The sequence below is a fragment of the Mobula hypostoma genome, chromosome 6, assembly GCF_963921235.1.
Source record: "Mobula hypostoma chromosome 6, sMobHyp1.1, whole genome shotgun sequence".
NCBI lineage: Eukaryota > Metazoa > Chordata > Chondrichthyes > Myliobatiformes > Myliobatidae > Mobula > Mobula hypostoma.
Genome location: NC_086102.1, coordinates 41,944,474 through 41,970,044, shown reverse-complemented (window position 1 = coordinate 41,970,044; position 25,571 = coordinate 41,944,474). Strand labels below are relative to the sequence as shown.

Here is a 25,571-nt window from a genome sequence, read left to right as displayed (position 1 = left end):
CTGGGTTCTCTGTTTTGGGGTAATTTACTTTGTAGATTTATCAGAATGATATCTGGAGTACAAGGGTAAATTGTAAAAATTTCTGAACTAGGTTTGAATTCTCCATTAGAAAGTGATGGGCTGGATAGAAGAAAACAGTTTCTTCTGACTGGAGAATCCGGGTCTTATGGGCACTATTTAAAAATTAGAAAAAGGTACTTCATGGCAGAAGTTGGGAAGTACTTTAACCCTACAAAGGCTGCTGGAAATCAGGAGGTTGCATTTAAAAACAGCAGTTGACACCAGCTTAAAAGTCTATGTTAAACCTGAGATGGATGGATATTGGCTAACTAAATTTATTGATGTAATATACAGAAAAGGTCGGTTTATGTAATTAAATCATAATACTATGATATTTTTGAATAGTGGAATAGGTTAAAATGTCTAAACAGCCCATTCCAATTCCTCTGTTTCTTTCTCTTCTGTTACTCATTCAAAGTTTTTGAGATAAAACAGTTTTTTAAGAAATTGAATATTTGGATCTTGCTGCTATTTCAGGTAATACATGGCTTTGATCCTGCTAAAGTTGAGCAGGAAATGATGAAAAAGTTACCAATGACGAAGCTTCTTAATTTTACTCCCCCTTTGCCTGAGATTGATGATAAACGACTGGCCAGTATTCAAGACCTAATGTACTATTGTACCAGTGGTAAGATATTACAACACAATTTTCTCAATCGACTGTTTGTGTCAGGTGATTACCTCATTTTGCTGTTTGTTGATATTCATTAACGTAATGAATAATACAATAGATAGGACAGCACAAATAGTAAAGCTTTGCAATACTAACTAGAGTCCCAAATTCAATCCTGGTGCTATTTGCATTATATCTGCACGTTCTTGCTATTACCACATGTAGATACTCCATTGTCCTACCACATAACAAAGCATGCTTGTTTGTAAGTTAATTCATCATTGTAAATTGCTCTTCGTGTGTAGAAAGTGGAAGAATATAGTGAGAAATAGATCATAGGAAAATTGATGAGAATGTGACAAAATAAAAAATGAGATTAGTTGATCAACATGGAATTACTGTGCCATGGCATCTGGTTGCATGCTGCATCTCTCTGTAGCTCCCTCTAAAACAGAGGCCTAAGATTGCTCATAAGGCATATTTAATCTGGAAAATCTTCATCACTTCAACAAGACTATTTATTCTTTCAAGTTCATTATCACCTTTGCTGAAAGAATGAAGAAAGCTTTGTGTTTTATACACTAAAGTTTGAGAGTAAGTTTTTTAAATGGTATTTTAAATTTTACTTCAGGACATTAAATGACAATACTAAATTTCTTATTAAAATACGTTTTGATACCCTGTCCATTATCGATTTGTGTTGGATAAGCAAAGTTAAAGACATTTGGTTTATGATTTATTAGATTCATAGTAGTCTAAAGACATGGATGATATGTGCTGAATCCCCTCCTACAATCCTGTCTAAAATTGGATGGAATTGTTGTGTAGACTGTGAGGAAATTCAGTCACTTCTATCCCCACTTAGTCTTCCAACAGCCAATCTTTCTTAGTCCACTTCAAGTAAATATTAGCGGAGGCAATCCACATACAACTGATAGATTCTCCGTTACCCAGCAATAAAGATCCTCAGGTTCTTCAAGAAGAGGATGAAAGCTTTCTCTGCAACATTTGACCTTGGGCATTGACTTGCAGGAGGCCTTAGCCTCAATTACAGTTTTTAGCAGACTGTCGTTCTTATCTCTGGGACTCTTCAGTCCCTTGCTGCCTCTTTTTTTTTGTCTAGTTGTCAGCATTTGTGCCGGTGTTCTCTTGATAGTGTCAATCCAACTGGGAAGCTCCACGTCACTGGTTAGGATGAATAGAAACTCTACCATGTTAAAATATTCAGGTATCATTCTATGAGAATTCTCCCATCATATCCCCTCACTCCTTTATAACTGATGATTCTCCAAATTGACAACCAGAATAAATCAAAAGACTAAACTTTGCTTAAAATCTAGTTATGTGCCTTCTTATATTCAATAGACAATAGGTGCAGGAGTAGGCCATTCGGCCCTTCGAGCCGGCACCGCCATTCACTGTGATCATGGCTGATCATCCACAATCAATATCCAGTTCCTGCCTTATCCCCGTAACCTTTGATTCCGCTATCTTTAAGAGCTGTATCCATCTCTTTCTTGAAAGCAGCCAGGGGCAGAGCATTCCATATATCCACCACTCTCTGGGTGAAAAAGTTTTTCCTCAACTCCATTCTAAATGGCCTACCCCTTATTCTTAAACTGTGGCATCTGGTTCTGGACTCACCCATCAGCGGGAACATGCTTCCTGCCTCTAGCGTGTCCAATCCCTCAATAATCTTATATGTTTCAATAAGATCCCCTCTCAGCCTTCTAAATTCCAGAGTATACAAGCCCAGTCGCTCCAATCTTTCAACATATGACAGACCCGCCATCCCAGGAATTAACCTTGTGAACCTACGTTGCACTCCCTCAATAGCAAGAATGTTCTTCCTCAAATTTGGAGACCAAAACTGCACACAGTACTCCAGGTGTGGTCTCACCAGGGCCCTGTACAACTGCAGAAGGACTTGTTTGCTCTTATACTCAATTCTCCTTGTTATGAAGGCCAGCATGCCATTAGCTTTCTTCACAGCCTGCTGTACTTGCATGCTTGCTTTCAGTGACTGATGTACAAGAACACCTAGATCTCGTTGTACTTGCCCTTTTCCTAACGACTCCATTTAGATGATAATCTGCCTTCCTGTTCTTACCACCAAAGTGGATAACCTCACATTTATCCACATTAAACTGCATCTGCCATGCATCTGCCCACTCACCCAGCCTGTCCAAGTCACCCTGCATTCTCATAACATCCTCCTCACATTTTACACTGCCACACCCAGCTTTGTGTCATTGGCAAATTTGCTAATGTTACTTTTAATTCCCTCATCTAAATCATTAATATATATCGTAAACAGCTGTGGTCCCAGCACCGAACCCTGCGGTACCCCACTGGTCACCGCCTGCCATTCCAAAAGGGACCCGTTAATCGCTACTCTTTGTCTTCTGTCAACCAGCCAATTTTCAATCCATATCAGTACTGTCACTGTATAATTCCTACAAATATAATGTTCAAGTTAAAGTTTAATAGTCATCGTTCAGCCATACATGAATACCCATGAAAACAGCCAAACACAACAGCTTCCTCTGGGACTGAGGTGCAAACACAGTAGTAACAGTCATATACAACACGGCACCTATAAAGCAAGATAGCAGACAGAGAATAAGATAGCAGTAAATGTACTGCTACCACACAAAAAAATAATATAGCCCAACTTCCTAAGTCTGTTGATGTTTTCAGCAAAAACATGCCCATAGCAGTCTGCAGACAAACACAATCCAGTTTGCCTTCCAGCAAGCAGACACTGGAGACAGCACTGATGCAGCATGGATATCACACCACACTGCATCTGGCATCACTTCTCCTGGACACCTGTAACAAGCGACACCACTGCATGAGGCCTAGTCTGTTCTACAACAAGGCCCTGCAACTCTCCCACTGTATTCCTGCCAATAAACCAGTGAACCACTCTTGCAGCATTCCATATTACCAATGTCCAACAGGATCTTACAATCATGAGAAAAATGACTAAGATAACGTCTTGCTGCTAGACTGCACACGGCCTTCGAGCACTGACTACGATACCTTTCTGTAGCAGGAAGCAACACAGTCCACACAATGTCCAGCCATTCAAGCTGCTCTGCCAACATGCCACTTGCTGTTGGGATAGACTTGCAGTACTTAAAAGTTTTTAATGACCAGCAGTGTCTTGCCATCATAAAAAAGATATTTAAAAAAGACAATAACACCTTTGATTGGCCCGGCAGAGGCTGCTGTGTCCATGCATGTCACCATCTTACTTAATATAAATATATTCAGACCAAAAATAATTTTGTTTATTCATTTTCATTCAGACCAAAGTTGTAGGGGAGAAGGAAGAAAAAGATAACAGAGTTGTTTGCTCCATTGAGGATAAACAGAGAGTAAGAGGTGGAGAGTTTCTTAACTGCATCTATTTAATGCTAGGAGCATTGTAAGAAAGGTGGGTGAGCTTAGAGCATAGATTGATACCTGGAAATATGATGTAGATATTATGGAAACATGGTTGCAGGAGGTGTGTGATTGACAACTAAATATTCCTGGATTTCGTTGCTTCAGCTGTGATAGACTCGGAGGGGCAAGAGGGGGAGGTATTGCATTGCTTGTCAGAGAAAATATAACAGCGGTACTCTGGCAGGATAGATTAGAGGACTCGTCTAGGGAGGCTATTTGGGTGGAATTGAGGAATGGGAAAGGTGTTGTGATGCTTACAGGTGTGTATTATAAACCACCTAATGGGGAGCGAGAATTGGAGGAGCAAATTTGTAAGGAGATAGCAGATATTTGTAGTAAGCACAAGGTTGTGATTGTGGGAGATTTTACTTTTCCACACATTGACTGGGAAGCCCATTCTGTAAAAGGACTGGATGGTTTGGAGTTTGTAAAATGTGTGCAAGATAGTTTTTTGCAGCAATACATAGAGGTACCAACTAGAGAAGGGGCAGTGTTGGATCTCCTGTTAGGGAATGAGATAGGGCAGGTGATGGAGGTATGTGTTGGGGAGCACTTCGGGTCCAGTGATCACAATACCATTAGTTTCAATGTAATTATGGAGAAGCATAGGACTGGACCCAGGGTTGAGATTTTTGATTGGAGAAAGGCTAACTTTGAGGAGATGCGAAAGGATTTAGAAGGAGTGGATTGGGACAATTTGTTTTATGGGAAGGATGTAATAGAGAAATGGAGGTCATTTAAAGGTGAAATTTTGAAGGTACAGGTGTTCCTGTTAGGTTGAAAGGAAAGGTTAAAAGTTTGAGAGAGCCATGGTTTTCAAGGGATATTGGAAACTTGGTTTGGAAAAAGAGAGGGATCTACAATAAATATAGGCAGCATGGAGTAAATGAGGTGCTCGAGGAATATAAAGAATGTAAAAAGAATCTTAAGAAAGAAATTAGAAAAGCTAAAAGAAGATATGAGGCTGCTTTAGCAAGTAAGGTGAAAATAAATCCAAAGGGTTTCTACAGTTATATTAATAGCAAAAGGATAGTGACGAATAAAATTGGTCCCTTAGAGAATCAGAGTGGACGGCTATGTGCGGAGCCAAAAGAGATGGGGGAGATTTTGAACAATTTCTTTTCTTCAGTATTCACTAAGGAGAAGGATATAGAATTGTGTAATGTAAAGGAAACAAGAAAGGTAGTTATGGAAAATATGATGATTAAAGAAAAGGGAGTACTGGCACTTTTAAGGAATATAAAAGTGGATAAGTCTCCAGGTCCGGACAGGATATTCCCTAGGACCTTGAGGGAAGTTAGTGTGGAAATAGCAGGGGCTCTGACAGAAATATTTCAAATGTCATTAGAAACGGGGATGGTGCCGGAGGATTGGCATATTGCTCATGTTGTTCCATTGTTTAAAAAGGGTTCTAAGGGTAAAGCTAGCAATTATCAACCTGTGAGTTTGACGTCAGTGGTGGGTAAATTGATGGGAAGTATTCTTAGAGATGGTATATATAATTATCTGGATGGACAGGGTCTGATTAGGAACAGTCAACATGGATTTGTGTGTGGAAGATCATGTTTGACAAATCTTATTGAATTTTTTAATGAGGTCACTAGGAAAGTTGACGAGGGTAAAGCGATGGATGTTGTCTATATGGACTTCAGTAAGGCCTTTGACAAGATTCCACACGGAAGGTTAGTTAGGAAGGTTCAATCGTTAGGCATTAATATCGAAGTAGTAAAATGGATTCAGCAGTGGCTGGATGGGAGACGCCAGAGAGTCGTGGTGGATAACTGTGTGTCAGATTGGAGGCCGGTGAATAGTGGTGTGCCTCAGGGGTCTGTACTGGGTCCAATGTTGTTTGTCATATATATTAATGATCTGGATGATGGGGTGGTAAATTGGATTAGTAAGTATGCAGATGATACTAAGATAGGTGGAATTGTGGATAATGAAGTAGGTTTTCAAAGCTTGCAGAGAGATTTAGGCCAGTTAGAAGAGTGGGCTGAAAGATGGCAGATGGAGTTTAATGCTGATAAATATGAGGTGCTACATTTTGGTAGGACTAATCAAAATAGGACATACATGGTAAATGGTAGGGCATTGAAGAATGCGGTAGAACAGAGGGATTTAGGAATAATGGTGCATAGTTCCCTGAAGGTGGAATCTCATGTGGATAGGGTGGTGAAAAAAGCTTTCGGTATGCTGGCCTTTATAAATCAGAGCATTGAGTATAGGAGTTGGGATGTAATGTTGAAATTGTATAAGGCATTGGTAAGGCCAAATTTGGAGTATTGTGTACAGTTCTGGTCACCGAATTATAGGAAAGATGTCAATAAAATTGAGAGAGTACAGAGGAGATTTACTAAAATGTTGCTTGGGTTTCATCTCCTAAGTTACAGAAAAAGGTTGAACAAGTTAGGTCTTTATTAGCCAGGGCATCAAAGGTTATGGTGAGAAGGCGGGGGAGTGGGACTAAATAGGAGAAAATGGATCAGCTCATGATAAAATGGCGGAGCAGACTTGATGGGCCGAATGGCCTACTTCTGCTCCTTTGTCTTATGGTCTTTATTCTTTGGAGCGTAGAAGGTTGAGGGGGGACTTGATAGAGGTATTTAAAATTATGAGGGGTATAGATAGAGTTGACGTGGATAGGCTTTTTCCATTGAGAGTGGGGGAGATTCAAACGAGAAGACATGAGTTGAGAGTTAAGGGGCAAAAGTTTAGGGGTAACGTGAGGGGGAACTTCTTTACTCAGAGAGTGGTAGCTGTGTGGAACGAGCTTCCAGCAGAAGTGGTTGAGGCAGGTTAGATGTTTAAAATTAGTTAAAGTTAAATTGGATAGATATATGGACAGGAAAGGAATGGAGGGTTATGGGCTGAGTGCAGGTCAGTGGGATTAGGTGAGAGTAAGAGTTCAGCATGGACTAGAAGGGCCGAGATGGCCTGTTTCCGTGCTGTGATTGTTATATGGTTATATGTTTTGCTGATAATTTAGATACTTACTAATTAACATCCTGACAGGGAAATTATTTAAAGCTGCTCCACCTCTGTAACTTTGCTAAAAGTATAGTTATATGCATTTAATAATATTTATATCTTGGGATCACAAATCTGCATGTTCTTTTCCCCTTTTAATATTTTGAATACATGCCAATTTTACTTTTGCCCCAAAAATATGTACAGTAATTTATGATTTTGCAAAATCCAAAAAAAATCTAATGACTCCTCATTTCACCTTTCAAGGAAGAGTTACATTACCAAAGGTACCATTCTTGTCCTTCTAAATCCATAATATCTTATGGTTAAGAGAATCGAAGATACAATGACAATATTCAAACCAGGGATATACATGCATACATTTCACTGTCAACAAACACCATAAAAACATGTCATTTCATTGGTACTTATGGGATATTACCATTTTAAGATCATAATGGACTTTGCATATTTAACTATAATTGCACTGCAAAACTTTGTATGAATCACTTGTGTATTGTGCATAAAGAACATGAGGAAAATTAGGGTCATCCTTTCAATTGAATTGACTATTATTTACATGCTTCAAATACATGGGTAAAATTCTTTACATCTCTGTCTAAATGTGCAATGTGCAATTTATAGTAATTTATAATAAATAGTATGTACAACAGGATAGTCAATATAACATAGAAATACAGTTGTGTCAGCATGAGTTAAGCAGTCTGATGGCCTGGTGGAAGAAGCTGTCCTGGAGCCTGTCGGTCCTGGCTTTTATGCTATGGTACTATTTCCTGGATGGTAGTGGCTGGAACAGTTTGTGGTTGGGGTGACTTGGTTCCCCAATGATCCTTCAGACCCTTTTTACGCACCTGTCTTTGTAAATTGCCTGAACAGTGAGAAGTTCATATCTACAGATGTGCTGGGCTGTCCGCACCACCGTCTGCAGAGTTATGCGATTGAGGGAAGTACAGTTCCCATACCAGGCAGAATGCTCTCAATTGTGCCCCATAGGAAGTTCTTAGGATTTGGGGGCCCAGACCAAACTTCTTCAACTGTCTGAGGTGAAAGAAGCCCTGTTGTTCTTTGCTACGATGGTGCCACGCTCAGCGGCCATGTTGCGAGCTCCGTTCCAACTGTACAGTATACTGATACACTTGCAATAGATGAGTTATTGTGATCCATGATCTTGGTTGTCATTTTATTCTAGTAATAAACATAGTTGGTCTTTCATGAAGATCACTGTTGAATACATTGTATGCTAAAAATCCAGAAAATAATTGAAATAAGAGAGAAAAATAGAGTCAATGTTTAAGGTTCAATACACACAAAAAGCTGAAGGTAGTTCAGCCGGACCTGCTGAGTTTCTCCAGCATTTTCTGTGTATTGCTCAAGATTTCCAGCATCTGCAGAAACTCATGTGCAGATTGTGAGGACAAACCAAGTTATCAGAAGATACTGATGAGAGAGATAAGGGAGACAATGGAGAAGTGTTCAAAATGTTAATGAGAGAGGAGAGAGATAACAGAAAAGAGACACAATTCAGAGTATTGACAGACCGGTTGCTTTGAACCTGAACTGTTTGAAGTTTGATGGACAGGCGATACCCTGGCAGGGGGATAAAAAGAATAGGTTCGCTAAGGCATGGCACACCACGAGATCACGAGATAACGAGACCCTGGAAGAGTGGTGTTCCCCCACAAGTTGGTGAGAGTTTGGAGGTCTGGTCGCGGGAACCGACCATAGACGCACAGGGTAAAAGGGTACAATCGGCAGGAACCTGGTGTGTGTGTCCGCCCTTGCCTGGGTGCCAGGTTCACCGCGGAAGAACGGTCGTATCCAGAACGGAGGGGTCACAGGTGGTGACCACAGAAGACATTAAAAGGGTTCGCCTGGAAGCTAACTGCGAAGAACATCAAAGGTCTGTCTCAATCAGATTTGCATATTCTCTCTCTCTCTCTCTCTCCAACGGCACAACAGCAATTACTGCGAACTGTACTAAGCTGAACTGAACTCTGCGTCACTTGAGACTGATCATTTTACCCCTAGACTGCGATAGAGCTTGATTGATTCCTATTACCCTAGTTCTGTGTACACGTGTGTATTATCATTGCTAATCTGTTGCATTTACATCCTTACTATTAGAGTACTGTGTTACTTATTTCTTCAATAAAACTTTATTAGCTTCTGTTAAACCAGACTCCAACTAAGTGGTCCATTTCTGCTGGTTTGGTAACCCAGTTACGGGGTACGTAACAAGATGTAATAACATTTAAACCAGGATCATAATATTTAAGAAGATGTATCACATTGATGGCAAAGTTGATGATCTCTGTAGTTCTTCCAATTGACAGATTGCATTTTGTATTATTTTACTTAGAAAAGATAACAAGTTCTGAGGTGGAAAGAGCTTTCAAGCAATTTTTGTTTGAGAGCATGAAGCTCACCAAAGTAGATGAGAATGGAGAATTGGAAGAAAAGGAAGACACATTTGAAGAAAATCTTAAACCAACATCTATACCCTGGGATGACCCTGTCAGGTTTGCAAAAGAAATGAAAGAAATTGCTAATATCAAGAAGGTTGATGCACAAAACAATAATTCAGGTAATCCTTGAAACAAGATGAAATTCCTGAAATTATAAGAATCAGAATTTGGTTTATTACCACAAACAACAGGAATTCTGCAGATGCTGGAAATTCAAGCAACATACATCAAAGTTGCTGGTGAACGCAGCAGGCCGGGCAGCATCTATAGGAAGAGGTGCAGTCGACGTTTCAGGCCGAGACCCTTCGTCCTGACGACTGCACCTCTTCCTATAGATGCTGCCTGGCCTGCTGCGTTCACCAGAAACTTTGATGTATATTGCTTTGGTTTATTACCACTGTCTTATACCATGTGAATTTTTTGGTTTTGCACCAACGAAATAGTGCAAATACATAAAATGACTATAAATTACAAAATAAATAATGCAAAAAAAAGGAGGCAGTGAAGTAGTATTCCAGGGTTCATGGACCTTTCAGAAATCTGACGGTAGAGGAGAAGAAGCTGCTCCTTGAATCATTGATACTCATGAACTTAAAGCTGCTCAACCTTTCCACTGCTGAGCATCAATGTGACTGGTATGTGTTCTGTCAATTTCCTTTTCCTGAAGTCCACAACCAATTCCTTGGAGATATTGAGTGTGAGATTGTTGTTGTAACACCACTCAACCAGCCAATCCATCGCACTCCTGTAGGCCTCCTTATTGTTATCTGAGATTCTACTAACAACAGTGGAGTCATCTGCAAATTTCTAAGATTAATCTGCTTTTCAAATTTATGTTATTATGTTGAATAGGTCTGAAGATTATAAATTGAGATTAGTGCCAATGATCCATCTGACTGCTAGAGGTTAATCTTCACTTAAAATTAAGCATAAAACATTTAAATAACTATGTAATGGTATATATATTTATAATTTTACTGATCAACATATCTATCTTAAATGTGTGTGTTAAATAGCAAATATTGCAAGAAACATTCAATAACATTTAAACCAGGATTGTAATATTCAAAACTGCTAACGTATCTATTAAAGGAGCATGGTAGAGGGATGGGCGAGGCTAGCAGCTCAAGATTCTAGGGTACAGATGCTACAAGCATGATAGAGGTGAGAGTAAAAGAGGACTGAGGTTGTGATTTTAATTAGGGAGAACATCAGGACAGTACTTAAAGGATATTCTAGGGGAGGGGAAGTGGGAATGTCCACTGAAGCTGTATGAGTGGAAATAAGAAGGGGGAGATCACTTACAGGAATTATATTTTAGGCCCCACCCAATAGCCACTGGGAATTTCATATTAGATATGTAGGGAAATCGCAGGAATGTGTAGGAATAATAGAGTTATAAGACTAGTTATTTGTAATTTCCCTAACTTTGACTGGGACTGATACAGTGCTCAAGGATTATTTGGGGCAGAATGTGTTAGACCTGCACAGGAAAGTTTATTTAGGAATGTGTAGACAGCCGTACTGGAGAGGGGTGGGGGTTGGCAAACCGACCTCCTGTTGGGAAATGAGGCTAGGCAAGATGGTGATGTGACTGAAGGGGGACTAATAGCCATAATTCTATTAGTTTTCAATCAATTATGGAAAATTATTAAATCTGCTCAATGTTAAGGACCTAAATTGGGGCAAGCCAAAATTTGAAGGTATCAGACATGAACTTGCAACAATTGTTTGGGAGAGGCTGTTTGCAGGTAACTGAAAGTGCAAAGATAGCAAGAAGTGCCAAGTTTTGAAGGCCAAGGCTGTTAAGGATCCGGCCTGAACACTGGGTCGAAGGGCCTGTGCTGGTAGCTCTGGATCACGACAGTCTTTAATTTCTGTTTCCTTTCACCTGGCCATGTGGGTTCTGGCCCAGCCCCTTTCCTTTTTGGGACTTCCTCCAATTACCTGCTTGTCTCCTCATTTGCACCCACCTGTTTCTAATTTTCACTCATTACCCTATCCATTTAAACCCCGCCTTGACTAGCATTCTCTGCCAGTTTGTCCCAATTCTGACCTGTGTCCTTCTAGCTTGTCATTGTGACTTCTGCCAACCGATTTTGCCTGTTTCTGTGTTTTGGACTTTGCCTGTTCTGGGACCTGATTTTTGCCTGTGTGCTCTGGATTGTCTGCCCTCGCCTGACTGCCTTTCCTGGTAAGACCTCTGCCTGCCATTTTGGATTTGTGCCTGCCTTCTGTTTTTGAAAGAGTGTTGTCTTTGTGCTCCCTAATAAATCCTGGTGAAAAAGTATTCATTGGTCTGCACTTGAATCCCACCGAAACCCGACAAAGGCTGACAAAGATGAGACAACCATGGTTGACAAGGGATATTGAGGTTCCGATAAGGAAAAAGTATGCCTGTGATATGTGTAGGCAGCTGGAACCTCTTGAGTCAAAGGGATGTTTGAGTATACTTAAGAGGAGGGCAAACAAAGGACATAAGGTAGCACAAGCAGAAAAGGTAAAAGAGAATCTGAAGAAATTATACAAGTATAGTAAGTTTATACAGTGGCTTGTAAAAGTATTCAGCCCCAACCCTTTGGTCACATAAATATTACATTGGGTTGTGGTTCACTCTCTGACTGGGCCACTGAAGGGCATCAATTTTCTTCATTGAAGCCGCTCCATTGTTGCTCTAGCAATGTTCTTTGGGCCACTGTCCTGTAGAAAGACAAACTTCCTCCCCAGATTAAGCTTTCTGGCACTTGCTAGCCAGTTTTTATCCAGGATTTCTCCATATTTAGCCGCATTCATCTTCCCATCAATCCTGAGCAGATTTCCAGTCCCTGCTGCTGAAAAGCTGCAACTAAATTCTGCAACTACATCTTCAACTTCCTTGTCAGAAGACTGCAGTCTGTGCAGATCAGAAATAGCATCTCCACCTTGCTGATAATCAACACTGGAACACCTCAAGAATGTGGGCTCGGAGAACCTCTTGAGGAATCCAAGGGATGTAGGAGTACACATAAGAAGAGGGCAAACAGAGGACATGAGCACTGCTATACTTTCTCTACACCCCTGACTCGGGCTAGGCACAGCTCAAATGCCATCTATAAATTTGCTGATGATATAACTATTGTTGGCAGAATTTCCAATGGTGACAAGAAGGCATACAGGAGCGAGATAAATCAACTGGTGGAGTGGTATTGCACCAACAACCTTGCACCAACTTCAGCAAAATCAAAGAATTGATTGTGCACTTCAGAAAGGGTAAGGCAAGGGCGCACACACACCAGTCCTCATCGAAAGATCAGTAGCTGAAAGGATGAACAATTTCAAGTTCCTGGGTGTTAACATCTTTGAGGATCTATCCTGAGTTCAGCATATTGACGCAGCTACAAACCAGGCACAACAGCAGCTATATTTCATTAGGTGTTTGAGGAGATTTGGTATGTCACCAAAGACGCTTGCAAATTTCTACAAATGGAGTGCATTCTAATTTGCAACATCAATATCCAGTATGGGTGAGGGCCACTGCACATTGATTTGATTTTAATAGCATAAAGTCAATTTTCCCAGTGCCACTGAGGCTGTTGCTGATGCTGGAAAATCAGACTAGTGTTGACCATGAAATGGCAGGAAGATTTTTGGTAATATGATGTAAATTTCTGAATATGCTCTGTTAATATATTGAAGATACCTCACCAGCTGTTCATGCGTGTAAAATTGATCTGTAAAAGGTGTCCGAAGATATAAACTAAGATTTTAATTTTATTTTCAGAGAAACTTGTAGGTGCTTCTGAAATGGTTGAGATGCAAAGTAGAAGAGAGAGTTTAACTGAAAAGGTATGAACAATGAGTCAAGTTCTGAGCTAAAAGCATGTTAAAAGCAGTGTTCTTTAAATGCCATCAAATTATTCCACAAACCACATTATTCCACAAAACCACACTTGTTATTAGCACAAATGTTGCAAATTGACTGCATATTGCCTCCCATTTTCCAATATGAAATACTTGAAATGCCTGCCTTAAGAGAGCTAGATCATTGAATGACTTCTATGATTCAAAAGTCCAGATATGATCTGGTTTTTCAGTGCTTTTTTTTTTCATTTGTTTGATTTAAATTAGATCCATGCAATCTTATTTTTGACCTTGTCCTGGTTGGGGCATAGTAATAGAAGCTAAGAATTTCTTGGCTGCCAAATTCAAAACCTAGAATTTCACCTGTGATTTTTAAGTGACTGGATGGCAAATGCAGTAATGATTCTTGAAGAACTATTGGTGTTCTCCAGAGTGTGATGACATCTGAATACCAAAATCCAGCTGATGTCACAGAAAAACCAAAGTAATTCAGTGGTTCTCAACATGTTTAAAACAATTCAGGTTCTAGTTGACATTCTTTAAATATTTGTAATTTTATTTCATGATTTTTGGTATGTTAAGAATCATTGTTTTATTGTTGACTTTGGATTTACCTGACAATTTATATCCTATGTATACTGTACATTCTAGTTAAATTTCAAAATTTAATTAGCATCAATCAAGAAAGAATTTGAAGAACAAAACATTTTGTTTATTCCCATTAGAATAAAGCTGAAACTCTAAAGATTGATGTAAAAGAAATAGCAAAACTGCAGCTCCGATCACTGATGGAATGGTGCTATGCTGAGCAGCATGATCCAATTACTCTGTCACAGGTAATATAAACTTAAGTGAAACAAAGGTTTTTCAAATTTCATTCATGATGTAATTTTATGTAGTAATACATAGGAGATCAATGGATGTACTGTATATCAAGTAAGTTGGACAGCACAAGGATTGTTTACTGTATATAATTTTATCACTTATCATGTCCACTTGTCAATGAAGAATAAAAAGGGACAGATTTAAAGTTAAAAACTGAAAATGTATTAACACTGAGCAAGTCAGGCCATATTTGTGGCAAGAGAAACAAAGTTAATATTTAAGGTGGAAGGCCTATCATCAGAACTGGGAATGAGAGAAGTAAAACACAAGCTAATTTTAAGTTGTAGAGAAGATGATGATAAATGGGTAGGGCAAAAGGAATATCTATAAAAGGGTGAGACGTGAACACTAGTAAGCTCTTTGTGAGGCCATTTAGTTGATGGATTAATGAGAGATGTTAGAGGGAAGGAATACAAACAAAGAAAAATTTTCAAAAGCTGTAGGAACTGTAGGAAACAATTGATAGGTTATGCTTGTGAAAAAGAAAACTGAGCCAAAATCAGACAACAAATCTGGCCAATACTGTTACAGAGAAAGCGAGTTACCTGGAATTGTTATACTTGGGCAGAAGGCTGAAGAACAGGACCTCAAAGGTGGCGTTCTCAGGATTGCTGCCAGTGCTACGTGACAATGATGGTAAGAATTGGAGGAGATGGCAGTTGAATGCGTGGCTGAGGAGTTGGTGCAGGGGGCAGGGTTTTAGATGTTTGGATCATTGGAATCTCTTCAGGGGAAGGTGGGACCTGTACAGATTGGATGGGTTGCACCTGAACTCGAGGGGGAGCAATATCCTTGCAGGTAGGATTGCTAGCATGGTTTGGGAGGGTTTAAACTAATTTGCAAGGGGGATGGGACCCAGAGCGATAGAGCAGTGAAAGAAGTGCATGGATCTAACATATAGAGAGGCTTTGAGGAAAGAGAAGCAGAATAAAGGGTGTAAAGGTAGTAAGGTAGAAGGGCTGAAATGTGTGTACCTCAATGCAAGAAGCATCAGGAACAAAGGTGATGAACTGAGAGCTTGGATACATACATGGAATTATGATGTTGTGGCCATTACAGAGACTTAGCTGGCACCAGGGCAGGAATGGATTCTCAATATTCCTGGATTTCAGTGCTTTGAAAGGGATAGAGAGGGCGGAAAAAGGGGAGGGGGTGGCATTACTGGTCAGGGATACTATTACAGCTACAGAAAGGGTGGGTAATGTAGCAGGATCCTCTTTTGAGTCAGTATGGGTGGAAGTTAGGAACAGGAAGGGAGCAGTTACTCTATTGGGAGTATTCTATAGGCCCCCTGGTAGCAGCAGAGATACAGAGGAGCAGATTGGGAGGCAGATTTTGGAAAGGTGCAAAAATAACAGGGTTGTTATCATGGGTGACTTTAACTTCCCTAATATTGATTGGCACCTGATTAGTTCCAAGGGTTTAGATGGGGCAGAGTTTAAGTGTGTCCAGGACGGATTCCTGTCACAGTATGTGGACAGGCCGACTAGGGGGAAAATGCCATACTAGATCTAGTACTAGGTAATGAACCGGGTCAGGTCACAGATCTCTCAGTGGGTGAGCATCTGGGGGACAGTGACCACCACTCCCTGGCCTTTAGCATTATCATGGAAAAGGATAGAATCAGAGAGGACAGGAAAATTTTTAATTGGGGAAGGGCAAATTATGAGGCTAAAAGGCTAGAACTTGTGGGTGTGAATTGGGATGATATTGCAGGGAAATGTACTATGGACATGTGGTCGATGTTTAGAGATCTCTTGCAGGATGTTAGGGATAAATTTGTCCCGGTGAGGAAGATAAAGAATGATAGGGTGAAGGAATCATGGGTGACAAGTGAGGTGGAAAATCTAGTCAGGTGGAAGAAGGAAGCATACATGAGATTTAGGAAGCAAGGATCAGATGGGTCTATTGAGGAATATAGGGAAGCAAGAAAGGAGCTTAAGAAGGGGCTGAGAAGAGCAAGAAGGGGGCATGAGAAGGCCTTGGCGAGTAGAGTAAAGGAAAACCCCAAGGTATTCTTCAATTATGTGAAGAAAAAAAGGATGACAGGAGTGAAGGTAGGACTGATTAGAGATAAAGGTGGGAAGATGTGCCTGGAGGCTGTGGAAGTGAGCGAGGTCCTCAATGAATACCTCTCCGGTATTCACCAATGAGGGAACTTGATGGTGAGGACAATATGAGTGAGGTTGATGTTCTGGAGCATGTTGATATTAAGGGAGAGGAGGTGTTGAAGTTGTTAAAATACATTATTACGGATAAGTCCCTGGGGCCTGACTGAATATTCCCCAGGCTGCTCCACGAGGCGAGGGAAGAGATTGCTGAGCCTCTGGCTAGGATCTTTGTGTCCTTGTTGTCCACGGGAATGATACCGGAGGATTGGAGAGAGGCGAATGTTGTCCCCTTGTTCAAAAAAGGTAGTAGGGATAGTCCTGGTAATTATAGACCAGTGAGCCTTACGCCTGTGGTGGGAAAGCTGTTGGGAAAGATTCTTAGAGATAGGATCTATGGGCATTTAGAGAATCATGGTCTGATCAGGGACAGTCAGCATGGCTTTGTGAAGGGTAGATCGTGTCTAACAAGCCTGATAGAGTTCTTTGAGGAGGTGACCAGGCATATAGATGAGGGTAGTGCAGTGGATGTGATCTATATGGATTTTAGTAAGGCATTTGACAAGGTTCCACACGGTAGGCTTATTCAGAAAGTCAGAAGGCATGGGATCCAGGGAAGTTTGGTTAGGTGGATTCAGAATTGGCTTGCCTGCAGAAGGCAGAGGGTCATGGTGGAGGGAATACATTCAGATTGGAGGATTGTGACTAGTGGTGTCCCACAAGGATCTGTTCTGGGACCTCTACTTTTCGTGATTTTTATTAACGACCTGGATGTGGTGGTAGAAGGGTGGGTTGGCAAGTTTGCAGATGACACAAAGGTTGGTGGTGTTGTAGATAGTGTAGAGGATTGTCAAAGATTGCAGAGAGACATTGATAGGATGCAGAAGTGGGCTGAGAAGTGGCAGATGGAGTTCAACCCGGAGAAGTGAGGTGGTACACTTTGGAAGGACAAACTCCAAGGCAGAGTACAAAGTAAATGGCAGGATACCTGGTAGTGTGGAGGAGCAGAGGGATCTGGAGGTACATGTCCACAGATCCCTGAAAGTTGCCCCACAGGTGGATAGGGTAGTTAAGAAAGCTTATGGGAGTGTTAGCTTTCATAAGTCGAGGGATAGAGTTTAAGAGTCATGATGCAGCTCTATAAAACTCTGGTTAGGCCACACTTGGAGTACTGTGCCCAGTTCTGGTTGCCTCACCATAGGAAGGATGTGGAAGCACTGGAAAGGGGACAGAGGAGATTTACCAGGATGCTGCCTGGTTTAGAGAGTATGCATTATGATCAGAGATTAAGGGAGCTAGGGTTTTACTCTTTGGAGAGAAGGGGGATGAGAGGAGACATAATAGAGGTGTACAAGATAATAAGAGGAATAGATAGAGTGGATAGCCAGCACCTCTTCCCCAGGGCACCACTGCTCAATACAAGAGGACATGCCTTTAAGGTAAGGGGTGGGAAGTTCAAGGGGGATATTAGAGGAAGGTTTTTTACTCAGAGTGGTTGGTGCGTGGAATGCACTGCCTGAGTCAGTGGTGGAGGCAGATACACTAGTAAAGCTTAAGAGACTACTGGACAGGTATATGGAGGAATTTAAGGTGGGGGCTTAAATGGGAGGCAGGGTTTGAGGGTTGGCACAACATTGTGGGCCGAAGGGCCTGTACTGTGCTGTACTATTCTATGTTCTATGTTTATTTTTTAAACTGATGGTTCTGTGTGCCCAGATGGAAGATAAGGTGTTGCAGCTTAGATTTGCATTCTGACCTATCTTTAGCCTACAATGTTAAAATGAGCCGAAGTTTGACTGGGATGAAGAATTAAAGTTACGGACAATTCATTTTGCCCTGTGGACTGAAACGTGATCAGCCAATCTGTGTTTGGAAAAGACAACATTCTGAGCACCAAATATAATAGACTAGATTGGAAGAAGTGCAAGTGAAACACATTCATTCGGAAGGTCTGTTTGGTTCTTGGATGGTGGAAGGTGAAGAGTTAAAAGGACAGGTGTTTTGTCTCTGATATTTGCATGTGTGAGAAGGGAAATGATTGGAGATGGAAGGACTGGGGAATCAGGAGGGGAACAGTACCTTTGGAATGCTGAAATGAGAAAGAAGATGAAGGTAAGGCTGGGTGGAAGAAATTTGTGAAGAATTCAGAAATTACAAAATATGATATGTTGAATGCAGAGGCCAGTGAAATAGACAGTGAGACCCAGGGGAATCTTAACCTTGCTCAGTCTAGGAGGAGAGAGGGATGAGAGTAGAAGTATGGTGAGTGGATGAGATGTGGATTCTGTAAATGATAGTAGAGGGTAAGGAATACAACATTAAGATATTTAAGTGAAAAGCCTCAACTTTAGAATAGATGTAATGGAGATGTGGGAGGGAAAATGGAATGGAAATTGACATCTCACTAATCCGGCTTCTGAAATGAAAACAGGGAGATCCAGAAAGAGACATTATCCTGTCATGTATCTACTGTAATGTCAAGCTAAGACTTAGTGAAACTGGAGATGACCTGAGTGGAAAGTGTAGTCCCTTCACATCTACAGCTTCACTAAATTTTCTCTCCACATACAAAACGTGCTAACTTACGAGCTTAATGCTGATTTGTTAGAACCAACATTTTAAAACCATAAGATATAGGAACAGAATTAGGCCATTTGGCCCATCAGGTCTTCCCAACCATTTCTTCATGGCTGATCCATTTCCCTCTCAGCTCCAGTAACCCTTCATGCCATGACTAATCAAGAAGCTATCAACCTCTGCCTTAAATATCCCCAGTGATCTGGCATCCACAGCTGCCTGTGGCAATGAATTCCACAGATTTGCCACTCTTTGGCGAAAGAAATTCCTTCTCTTCTCTGTTCTAAATGGATGTCCCTCTATTCTAAGGTTGTGCCCTCTGGTCCCAGACTCCCCCATCGTAGGAAACATCCCCTCCACATCCGCTCTATTGAGGCCCTTCAGCATTCAATAGGTTTCAGTGGCTTCCTCCCTCATTCTTCTGAGTTCCAGGGAGTACAGACCCAGAGCTACAGTCAGTCCTTTCATTCCCAGAATCATTCTTGTGAAGCTCCTCTGAACATCAATGTCAGCACATCCTTTCTTAGATAATGGCTCAAAACTGGTCACAATATTCCATGAGGCCGTGCCAGTGCCTTATAAAGCCTCAACATTACATCCTTGCTTTTACATTCTAGTCCTCTCAAAATGAATGCTAACAATGCATTTGTCTTCCTCACCACCGCCTAAACCTGCAAGTCAACCTTCAGAGAATTCTGCACGAAGACTCCTAAATTCCCTTGCACCTCAGATTTTTGAATTTTCCCTCCATTTAGAAAATAGTCTGTGCTTTTATTTCTTCTACCAAAGTGCATGACCATACACTTCCTGACATTGTATTCCACCTGCCACTTCTTTACCCTTTCTCCTAATCTGTCTAAGTTCTTCTGCAGCCTCCCTGCTTCCTCAACATTACCCACCCCTCTACCTATTTTCGTATCATCCACAAACCTGGCCACAAAGCCATCAATGCCGTCATCAAAATCATTGACATATAATTTAAAAAGAAGCAGACCCAACAGAGACCCCTGTGGAACACCACTAGTCACTGGCAGTCAACCAGAAAAGGCTTCCTTCATTCCCACTCTTTGCCTTGTGCCATCAGCGAATGCTTTATCCATCCTAGTATCGTTCCTGTAATACCATAGGCTCTTAACTTGTCAAAAGCCTTCTGAAAATCAAAGTACACAATATCCACTGATTTTCCTATGTTTTAATTTTTCTTTCCATATTGAATAGCAGGGACTTCACTCCATTTAAGGCAATGATCTTAATGAACTGGAAGGAAGTAAATTTACAAGTAATAAGCTTCCACATCCTTGAGTGAAGTTTTTGGACAGAAAGTGTCTTGAGCTATTCTACAATATTTTTCACAGTAATTAAAGAAGCTGACACTGAGGTGAATTCCACAATCCACAAACCCCCAACCACCTCACCACACCAATTCTTTTCACTAATTCAAAGAACTATATACCTTGTTTCAGCATTTCTACTTGGAGACCCTTGTATTTTTTTAAATATCTTCCAAGTTCAGCATAGAAAGTATTGATACTGTGGTTACTGTGTTAGAATACTGAAAAATTATTTAAATGTAAAAGTCTTTAAAAACTGTCCTATGTCATCTACACAATTATTAAAAATCATTTTTTGTTTTGATGAGAAGACCTAAATATTTTGTAATCTTGCTCTTTCTGACTAAAGTAGATCATGATGTTTATCAAGGAATTCAATGTACATCTTAAAAATACATAACTAATACATACTATGAACATATATTACATTATATAACATAGGCTTTAAAACTACTCATGGTATGTATTAGTTATGTATTTTTGCCTTTTTACAACTTGTATACCTTAGTATCCTTTGATACTTATAGTGTAAGCTTAGCATTTGTATGGCTATTTGGGAGAATATCAACTCATAAAATAAAGATTAGCATTGACCTTGAATGAAGAGAGAATTTTTATGTTCTGTATAAAAATCAAAACTGTTGATACTTGGCATCATTTAGAACATAGAACAACCTTTCAGTCATTGTTGTGTATGTGTACCTTGATAGCAATGTAAACTGCGCGTCATCTACATCCCTTTGTTTCCTTGCCTATTCATATGTTTGTCTAAATGCCTATTAAATATTGTTATTGCATCTGATTCCACCATCTACCCTGCAAAGTCCAGATATATGCAACTCTGTGTATATAAAAAAAATCTTGCCACATAAATCTCCTGTAAACATTCAAACCCTTATCTTAGTGTTTGACAATTTCATCCTGTGAAAAAGTCACTAACCCATCAATGCTTCTCATAATTTTATGTTCTTTTATCAGGTTTCCCCTTAGCTTCTAACAATCCAGAGAAAACAATCTAAGTTTGTCCTGATCCAGGCAACATCTTGATTACTACCTGTCTATTATGGTATTATTCAATAGATTTATTGAGTATGCCCACAAGAAAATGAATCTCATGGTTGTATATGCACTTAGATAATAAATTTACTTTGAACTCAGAATCTATTCTACACCTTTTTCACAGCTTCAACATCATTCCTATTATGTAGCAAGCAGAGCCATACACAGTATTCCAAATGTATATTAACTATAGTTTTATACAGTTGTAACATGACTTGCTGACTTTCGTATTCAACTCTCTGACTAATAAGGACAAGAACACTTCTTCACAATTCTATCCAATCGTCACTTTCAGGAAACAATTGAATTTCATCCTAAGCTCCCTTTGTACATCAATGTTGTTAAGAGTCTTACCATTTACAGTATATTTTCTTAAATTTGATCTCCCAAAGTGCAACCTCACACTTACCCCCATCTGCCCTTTCTCTGCCCACGTTGATCTATATCCTGCCAAATTTTTAGGCAAACCTCCTCGTTATTCATTACTCTGCTGAGAGTTTTTTGTCATTTACAAACTTACCAATCAAAAGACTAATTTATATAAACTTTCACAGCTATTGTTTCTACTTTTATCAATATTAGCATGTGTGTATATTTTTAGGTTCTTCAGGAAGCTGTGCCATTTTATAGATGTGTGGATACATACTACCACAGACAGGACAACTCTACGCTTCTGGTCTTACATAATCCCATGAATGAACAACGCCAATGTAAGCAATCTTGGAAAACAGCCCTGCACTCTGATGTTGGGTTCAGGTGTGTACTCCCACAGACTAATTTTCTGGTTAGCTGAAATGTGCTGGGTATTAAATTAAAGTTTTTTAAACAGATCAAAAATGTATTATACAGAGGCTTTGGATAGAATAATGCTTGTTATAACCTATACAGATTTTGTGAACAGCAGTGTATCCTGTATGGTTTCAAATCAGGCTGGATATTTTTATTCATTTGCAAATATCCTATTAACAAGGCTTATCGAAGTGCAGATTGTGAAATTATGCCAACCAATCATCTTGTGTGGCACATAAATTACATGAAATCGAACAGAAATGCTGATCATCTAGTACAGGGATAGGCAACCTTATCACAAATCATTTTCTAGCATGTGTTATTCATTAATTTAAGGCAAAACATAACTAGATGTATTTAAATGGATAATTCCCATATTTCAAGTTTTTTTTATGGCATTTATCTGGCCCACAGTCCGCTCATTAATACACGATCCGAACCACAGAGGCAAAAAGGTTGCCGACCCCTGATCTAATACAGGTGTCCCCCGCTTTTCGAACGTTCTCTTTACGAAACCTCACTGTTACGAAAGACCTACATTAGTATCCTGTTTTCGCTAACAAGGTGTTTTCACTGTTATGAAAAAAAATCAGCACATGATAAAAGGCAGCGCGCGCCCCGAGCAGCCGCTCTCCCCCAGATTTGGAAGGGCATTCTCGCTGGCATTACTTTAACACGTGCCTGTGAGTATCTGTTTGCAAGATGAGTTCTGAGGTATTGGAAAAGCCTGAAAGAGCTCATAAGGGTGTTACACTTAGCATAAAACTAGACATAATTAAGCATTTTGATCGTGGTGAACGAAGTAAGGACAATGTGAATTTGGATTGTGGAAACTGATGAAGATGATGTTGAAGAGGTTTCGGCATCCCATGACCAAGAACTGATAGATGAAGAGCTGATGTAATTGGAAGAGAAAAGGATAACAGTCAAAACCAAATGAGTAATGATAAAGTATGACTTTAATTTTGAAAGGGTACATAGGTTTATGGGATATTTGCAAGATGGTTTGAGTCCTTACAAAGAATAGTATGATAGAAAAATGCGCGAGGCTCAGCAGTCAAGCAAGCCTTCCACAGCAGACGACGAACTTCGACATCGAGGCGGGCAGTCATAGGAGAAGATGAGCTGCCTGCTCTAATGGAAGCAGATGACGAGATGACACCCCAGTGTCCCACCACCCCAACATCCAGGCCGCGGACAGATACTGTACCAATTTGCAGAGAATGCAGCGGTAGCCGGGAGGCACACAGCACATCTTTAAGAAAAAAGCCAAAATAATCATGCTAATTAATTAGGTGCCACCCCACATGTAAGTGTCGGCCCAGATCAGAGGCGATGTAAACAGCGCTTGCGTGAGATTTTCGCTTCAGCGAACAATGCAGTAATGATTATGGAAAAGTATTTCTACTTTATATAGACTGTGTATTTATCATATCATTCCTGCTTTTTACTATGTGTTACTGTTATTTTAGGTTTTATGTGTTAATTGACATGATTTGGTAGGTTATTTTTGGGTCTGCGAACGCTGACAAAATTTTCCCATCTAAATAAATGGTAATTGCTTCTTCACTTTGTGACATTTTGGCTTACGAACCGTTTCATAGGAATGCTCTACCTTCGGATGGTGGAGGAAACCTGTATATCTGTTCTATCATTTCTGTACGGTAACCTAATTTTGCATGGCCCAACATACCATGTATTTGATAATTGATTAAAAAAATTGTTACAAACAGGCATTCAGGCAAAGCTGAAATATTCAGCTGAAGCTGGGAAAAAGATGAAGCTGAAAACAGTCTGATTTGGAATATTAATAGCTCAGAATTTGAGATCAATAGTGACAGATTCAGACTTACTTCACGCATTTCTCCCAGCAGGACGCAGCACGATGACAGGAGTTTCTGCAGATGCTAAAATCCAGAGCAAAACACACAAAATGAAGGAGGAACTTGTCAGGTCAGAGCATCTACCAAGAGGAATAAACAGGACTGATGAAGGGTCTTGGTCTGAAATGTCAACTATTTATTCCTCTCCAGAGATTCTGCCTGACCTGCTCAGCTTCTCCAGCATTTTGTGTGTGTTACAGCTGAAACTATTTGGCTGCTGAAGCCAACAGTGAAGATGGAGGGGGTGGGGGGCGGTAGTTGATGTTACTGATGTCAGAAATATTCAAGACATCAAAATAATTAAAATATAGAGCATTTGGAATATCTTAAAATATTTTAAATAAATTCAAAGCATTTTGTGTGTAATTATCTCAGTACAATGCACCTATTCCCTCCATTTAAAACTAATAAGAACATAAACACATAAGAAATAGGAGCAAGTGTAGACCATTTGGCCTGTCAAGCCTGCTCCACCATTAAGTAAGATTATGGGTGATCCTGCCATAGGCTCGGCTCCACCGACCTGCCTTTTCCCAATAACCCTTCATTACCCAGTTATGCAAAAATCTGTCTAACTCTATTTAATTAAGCAGCATCCAATGCTTCACTGAGTAGAGAGTTCCACAGAATCACTACTCTGGGAAAAGCAGTTTATGCTGATCTCCATACTAAATCTATTGCCCTAATCCTAGGTTCACTTACCATCAGTAAAAAAAAAAACTTAGTTGCCTCTATCTTATTTATCCTTCATAATTTCCTGTTTCTATGACCCCCTCTTATTCTTCTGAATTCCAGTAATTATATGCCCAGGTGGCTTAATCTCTCCTCAAAGGCTAACCCCTTCATCTCTGGAATCAACCCAACGAGTGTCCTCTGTATCAGCTCCAGAGCCAGTATATCCTTCCTCATGAAAAGAAGCCAGAAATGCATGCATTGCTCCAAGTGCAGCCTCACCACTACCCTGTACAGTTACAATATAATCCCCCGCTCTTAAATTCTTTCCCTCTAGTAATGAAGGCCAACATTCCGTTTGCCGCCTTGATAACCTGCTGCACCTGCAAAACAACCTTTTGTAATTCATGCACAAGCACGCCCAAGTCTCTCTGCACTACAGCATGCTGCAATCTTTCACAATTTAAATAATAATAATCTGATCTTTTATTTTTCCTTCCAAAGTGGATGACTTCACATTTACCAATGTTGTACTCCATCTGCTGCACCTTTGCCCAATCACTTAACCTATCTGTATCTCTCTGCAGGCTCTTTGAAACCTTTGTACAATTAGCTTTTCAACTCAATTTACTTACATCAGTAAACTTAGATATACTACACTTGGTTAAGTCTTCTAATCATTAATATATATCATGACTAGTTGTGAGCCCGGCACCAAATCTTGTGGCACTCCGCTTGCCACTGACTGTCAACCAAAGAAACAAACATTTGTATCAACTGTCTGCCTTATTGGTTAATCAATCCTTTATCCATACTAATATACTATCCCCAACTCCATACATCCTTAT

The 25,571-nt window shown here is 40.2% G+C and overlaps 1 protein-coding gene across 7 annotated transcripts in view; it reads left to right on the top strand.

The window, feature by feature from the left end:
* The window catches only part of spag17 (sperm associated antigen 17), a 266,599-nt gene that overhangs the window by 74,765 nt on the left and 166,263 nt on the right, over positions 1–25,571 (top strand). For all 7 annotated transcript variants that reach the window (XM_063050679.1, XM_063050682.1, XM_063050683.1 and 4 more), the window contains 5 exons: positions 538–688; positions 9,474–9,698; positions 13,340–13,404; positions 14,145–14,255; positions 21,981–22,135. In XM_063050679.1, the coding sequence (XP_062906749.1) occupies positions 538–688; positions 9,474–9,698; positions 13,340–13,404; positions 14,145–14,255; positions 21,981–22,135 (707 nt within the window). The remainder of the gene's footprint in view (positions 1–537; positions 689–9,473; positions 9,699–13,339; positions 13,405–14,144; positions 14,256–21,980; positions 22,136–25,571) is intronic.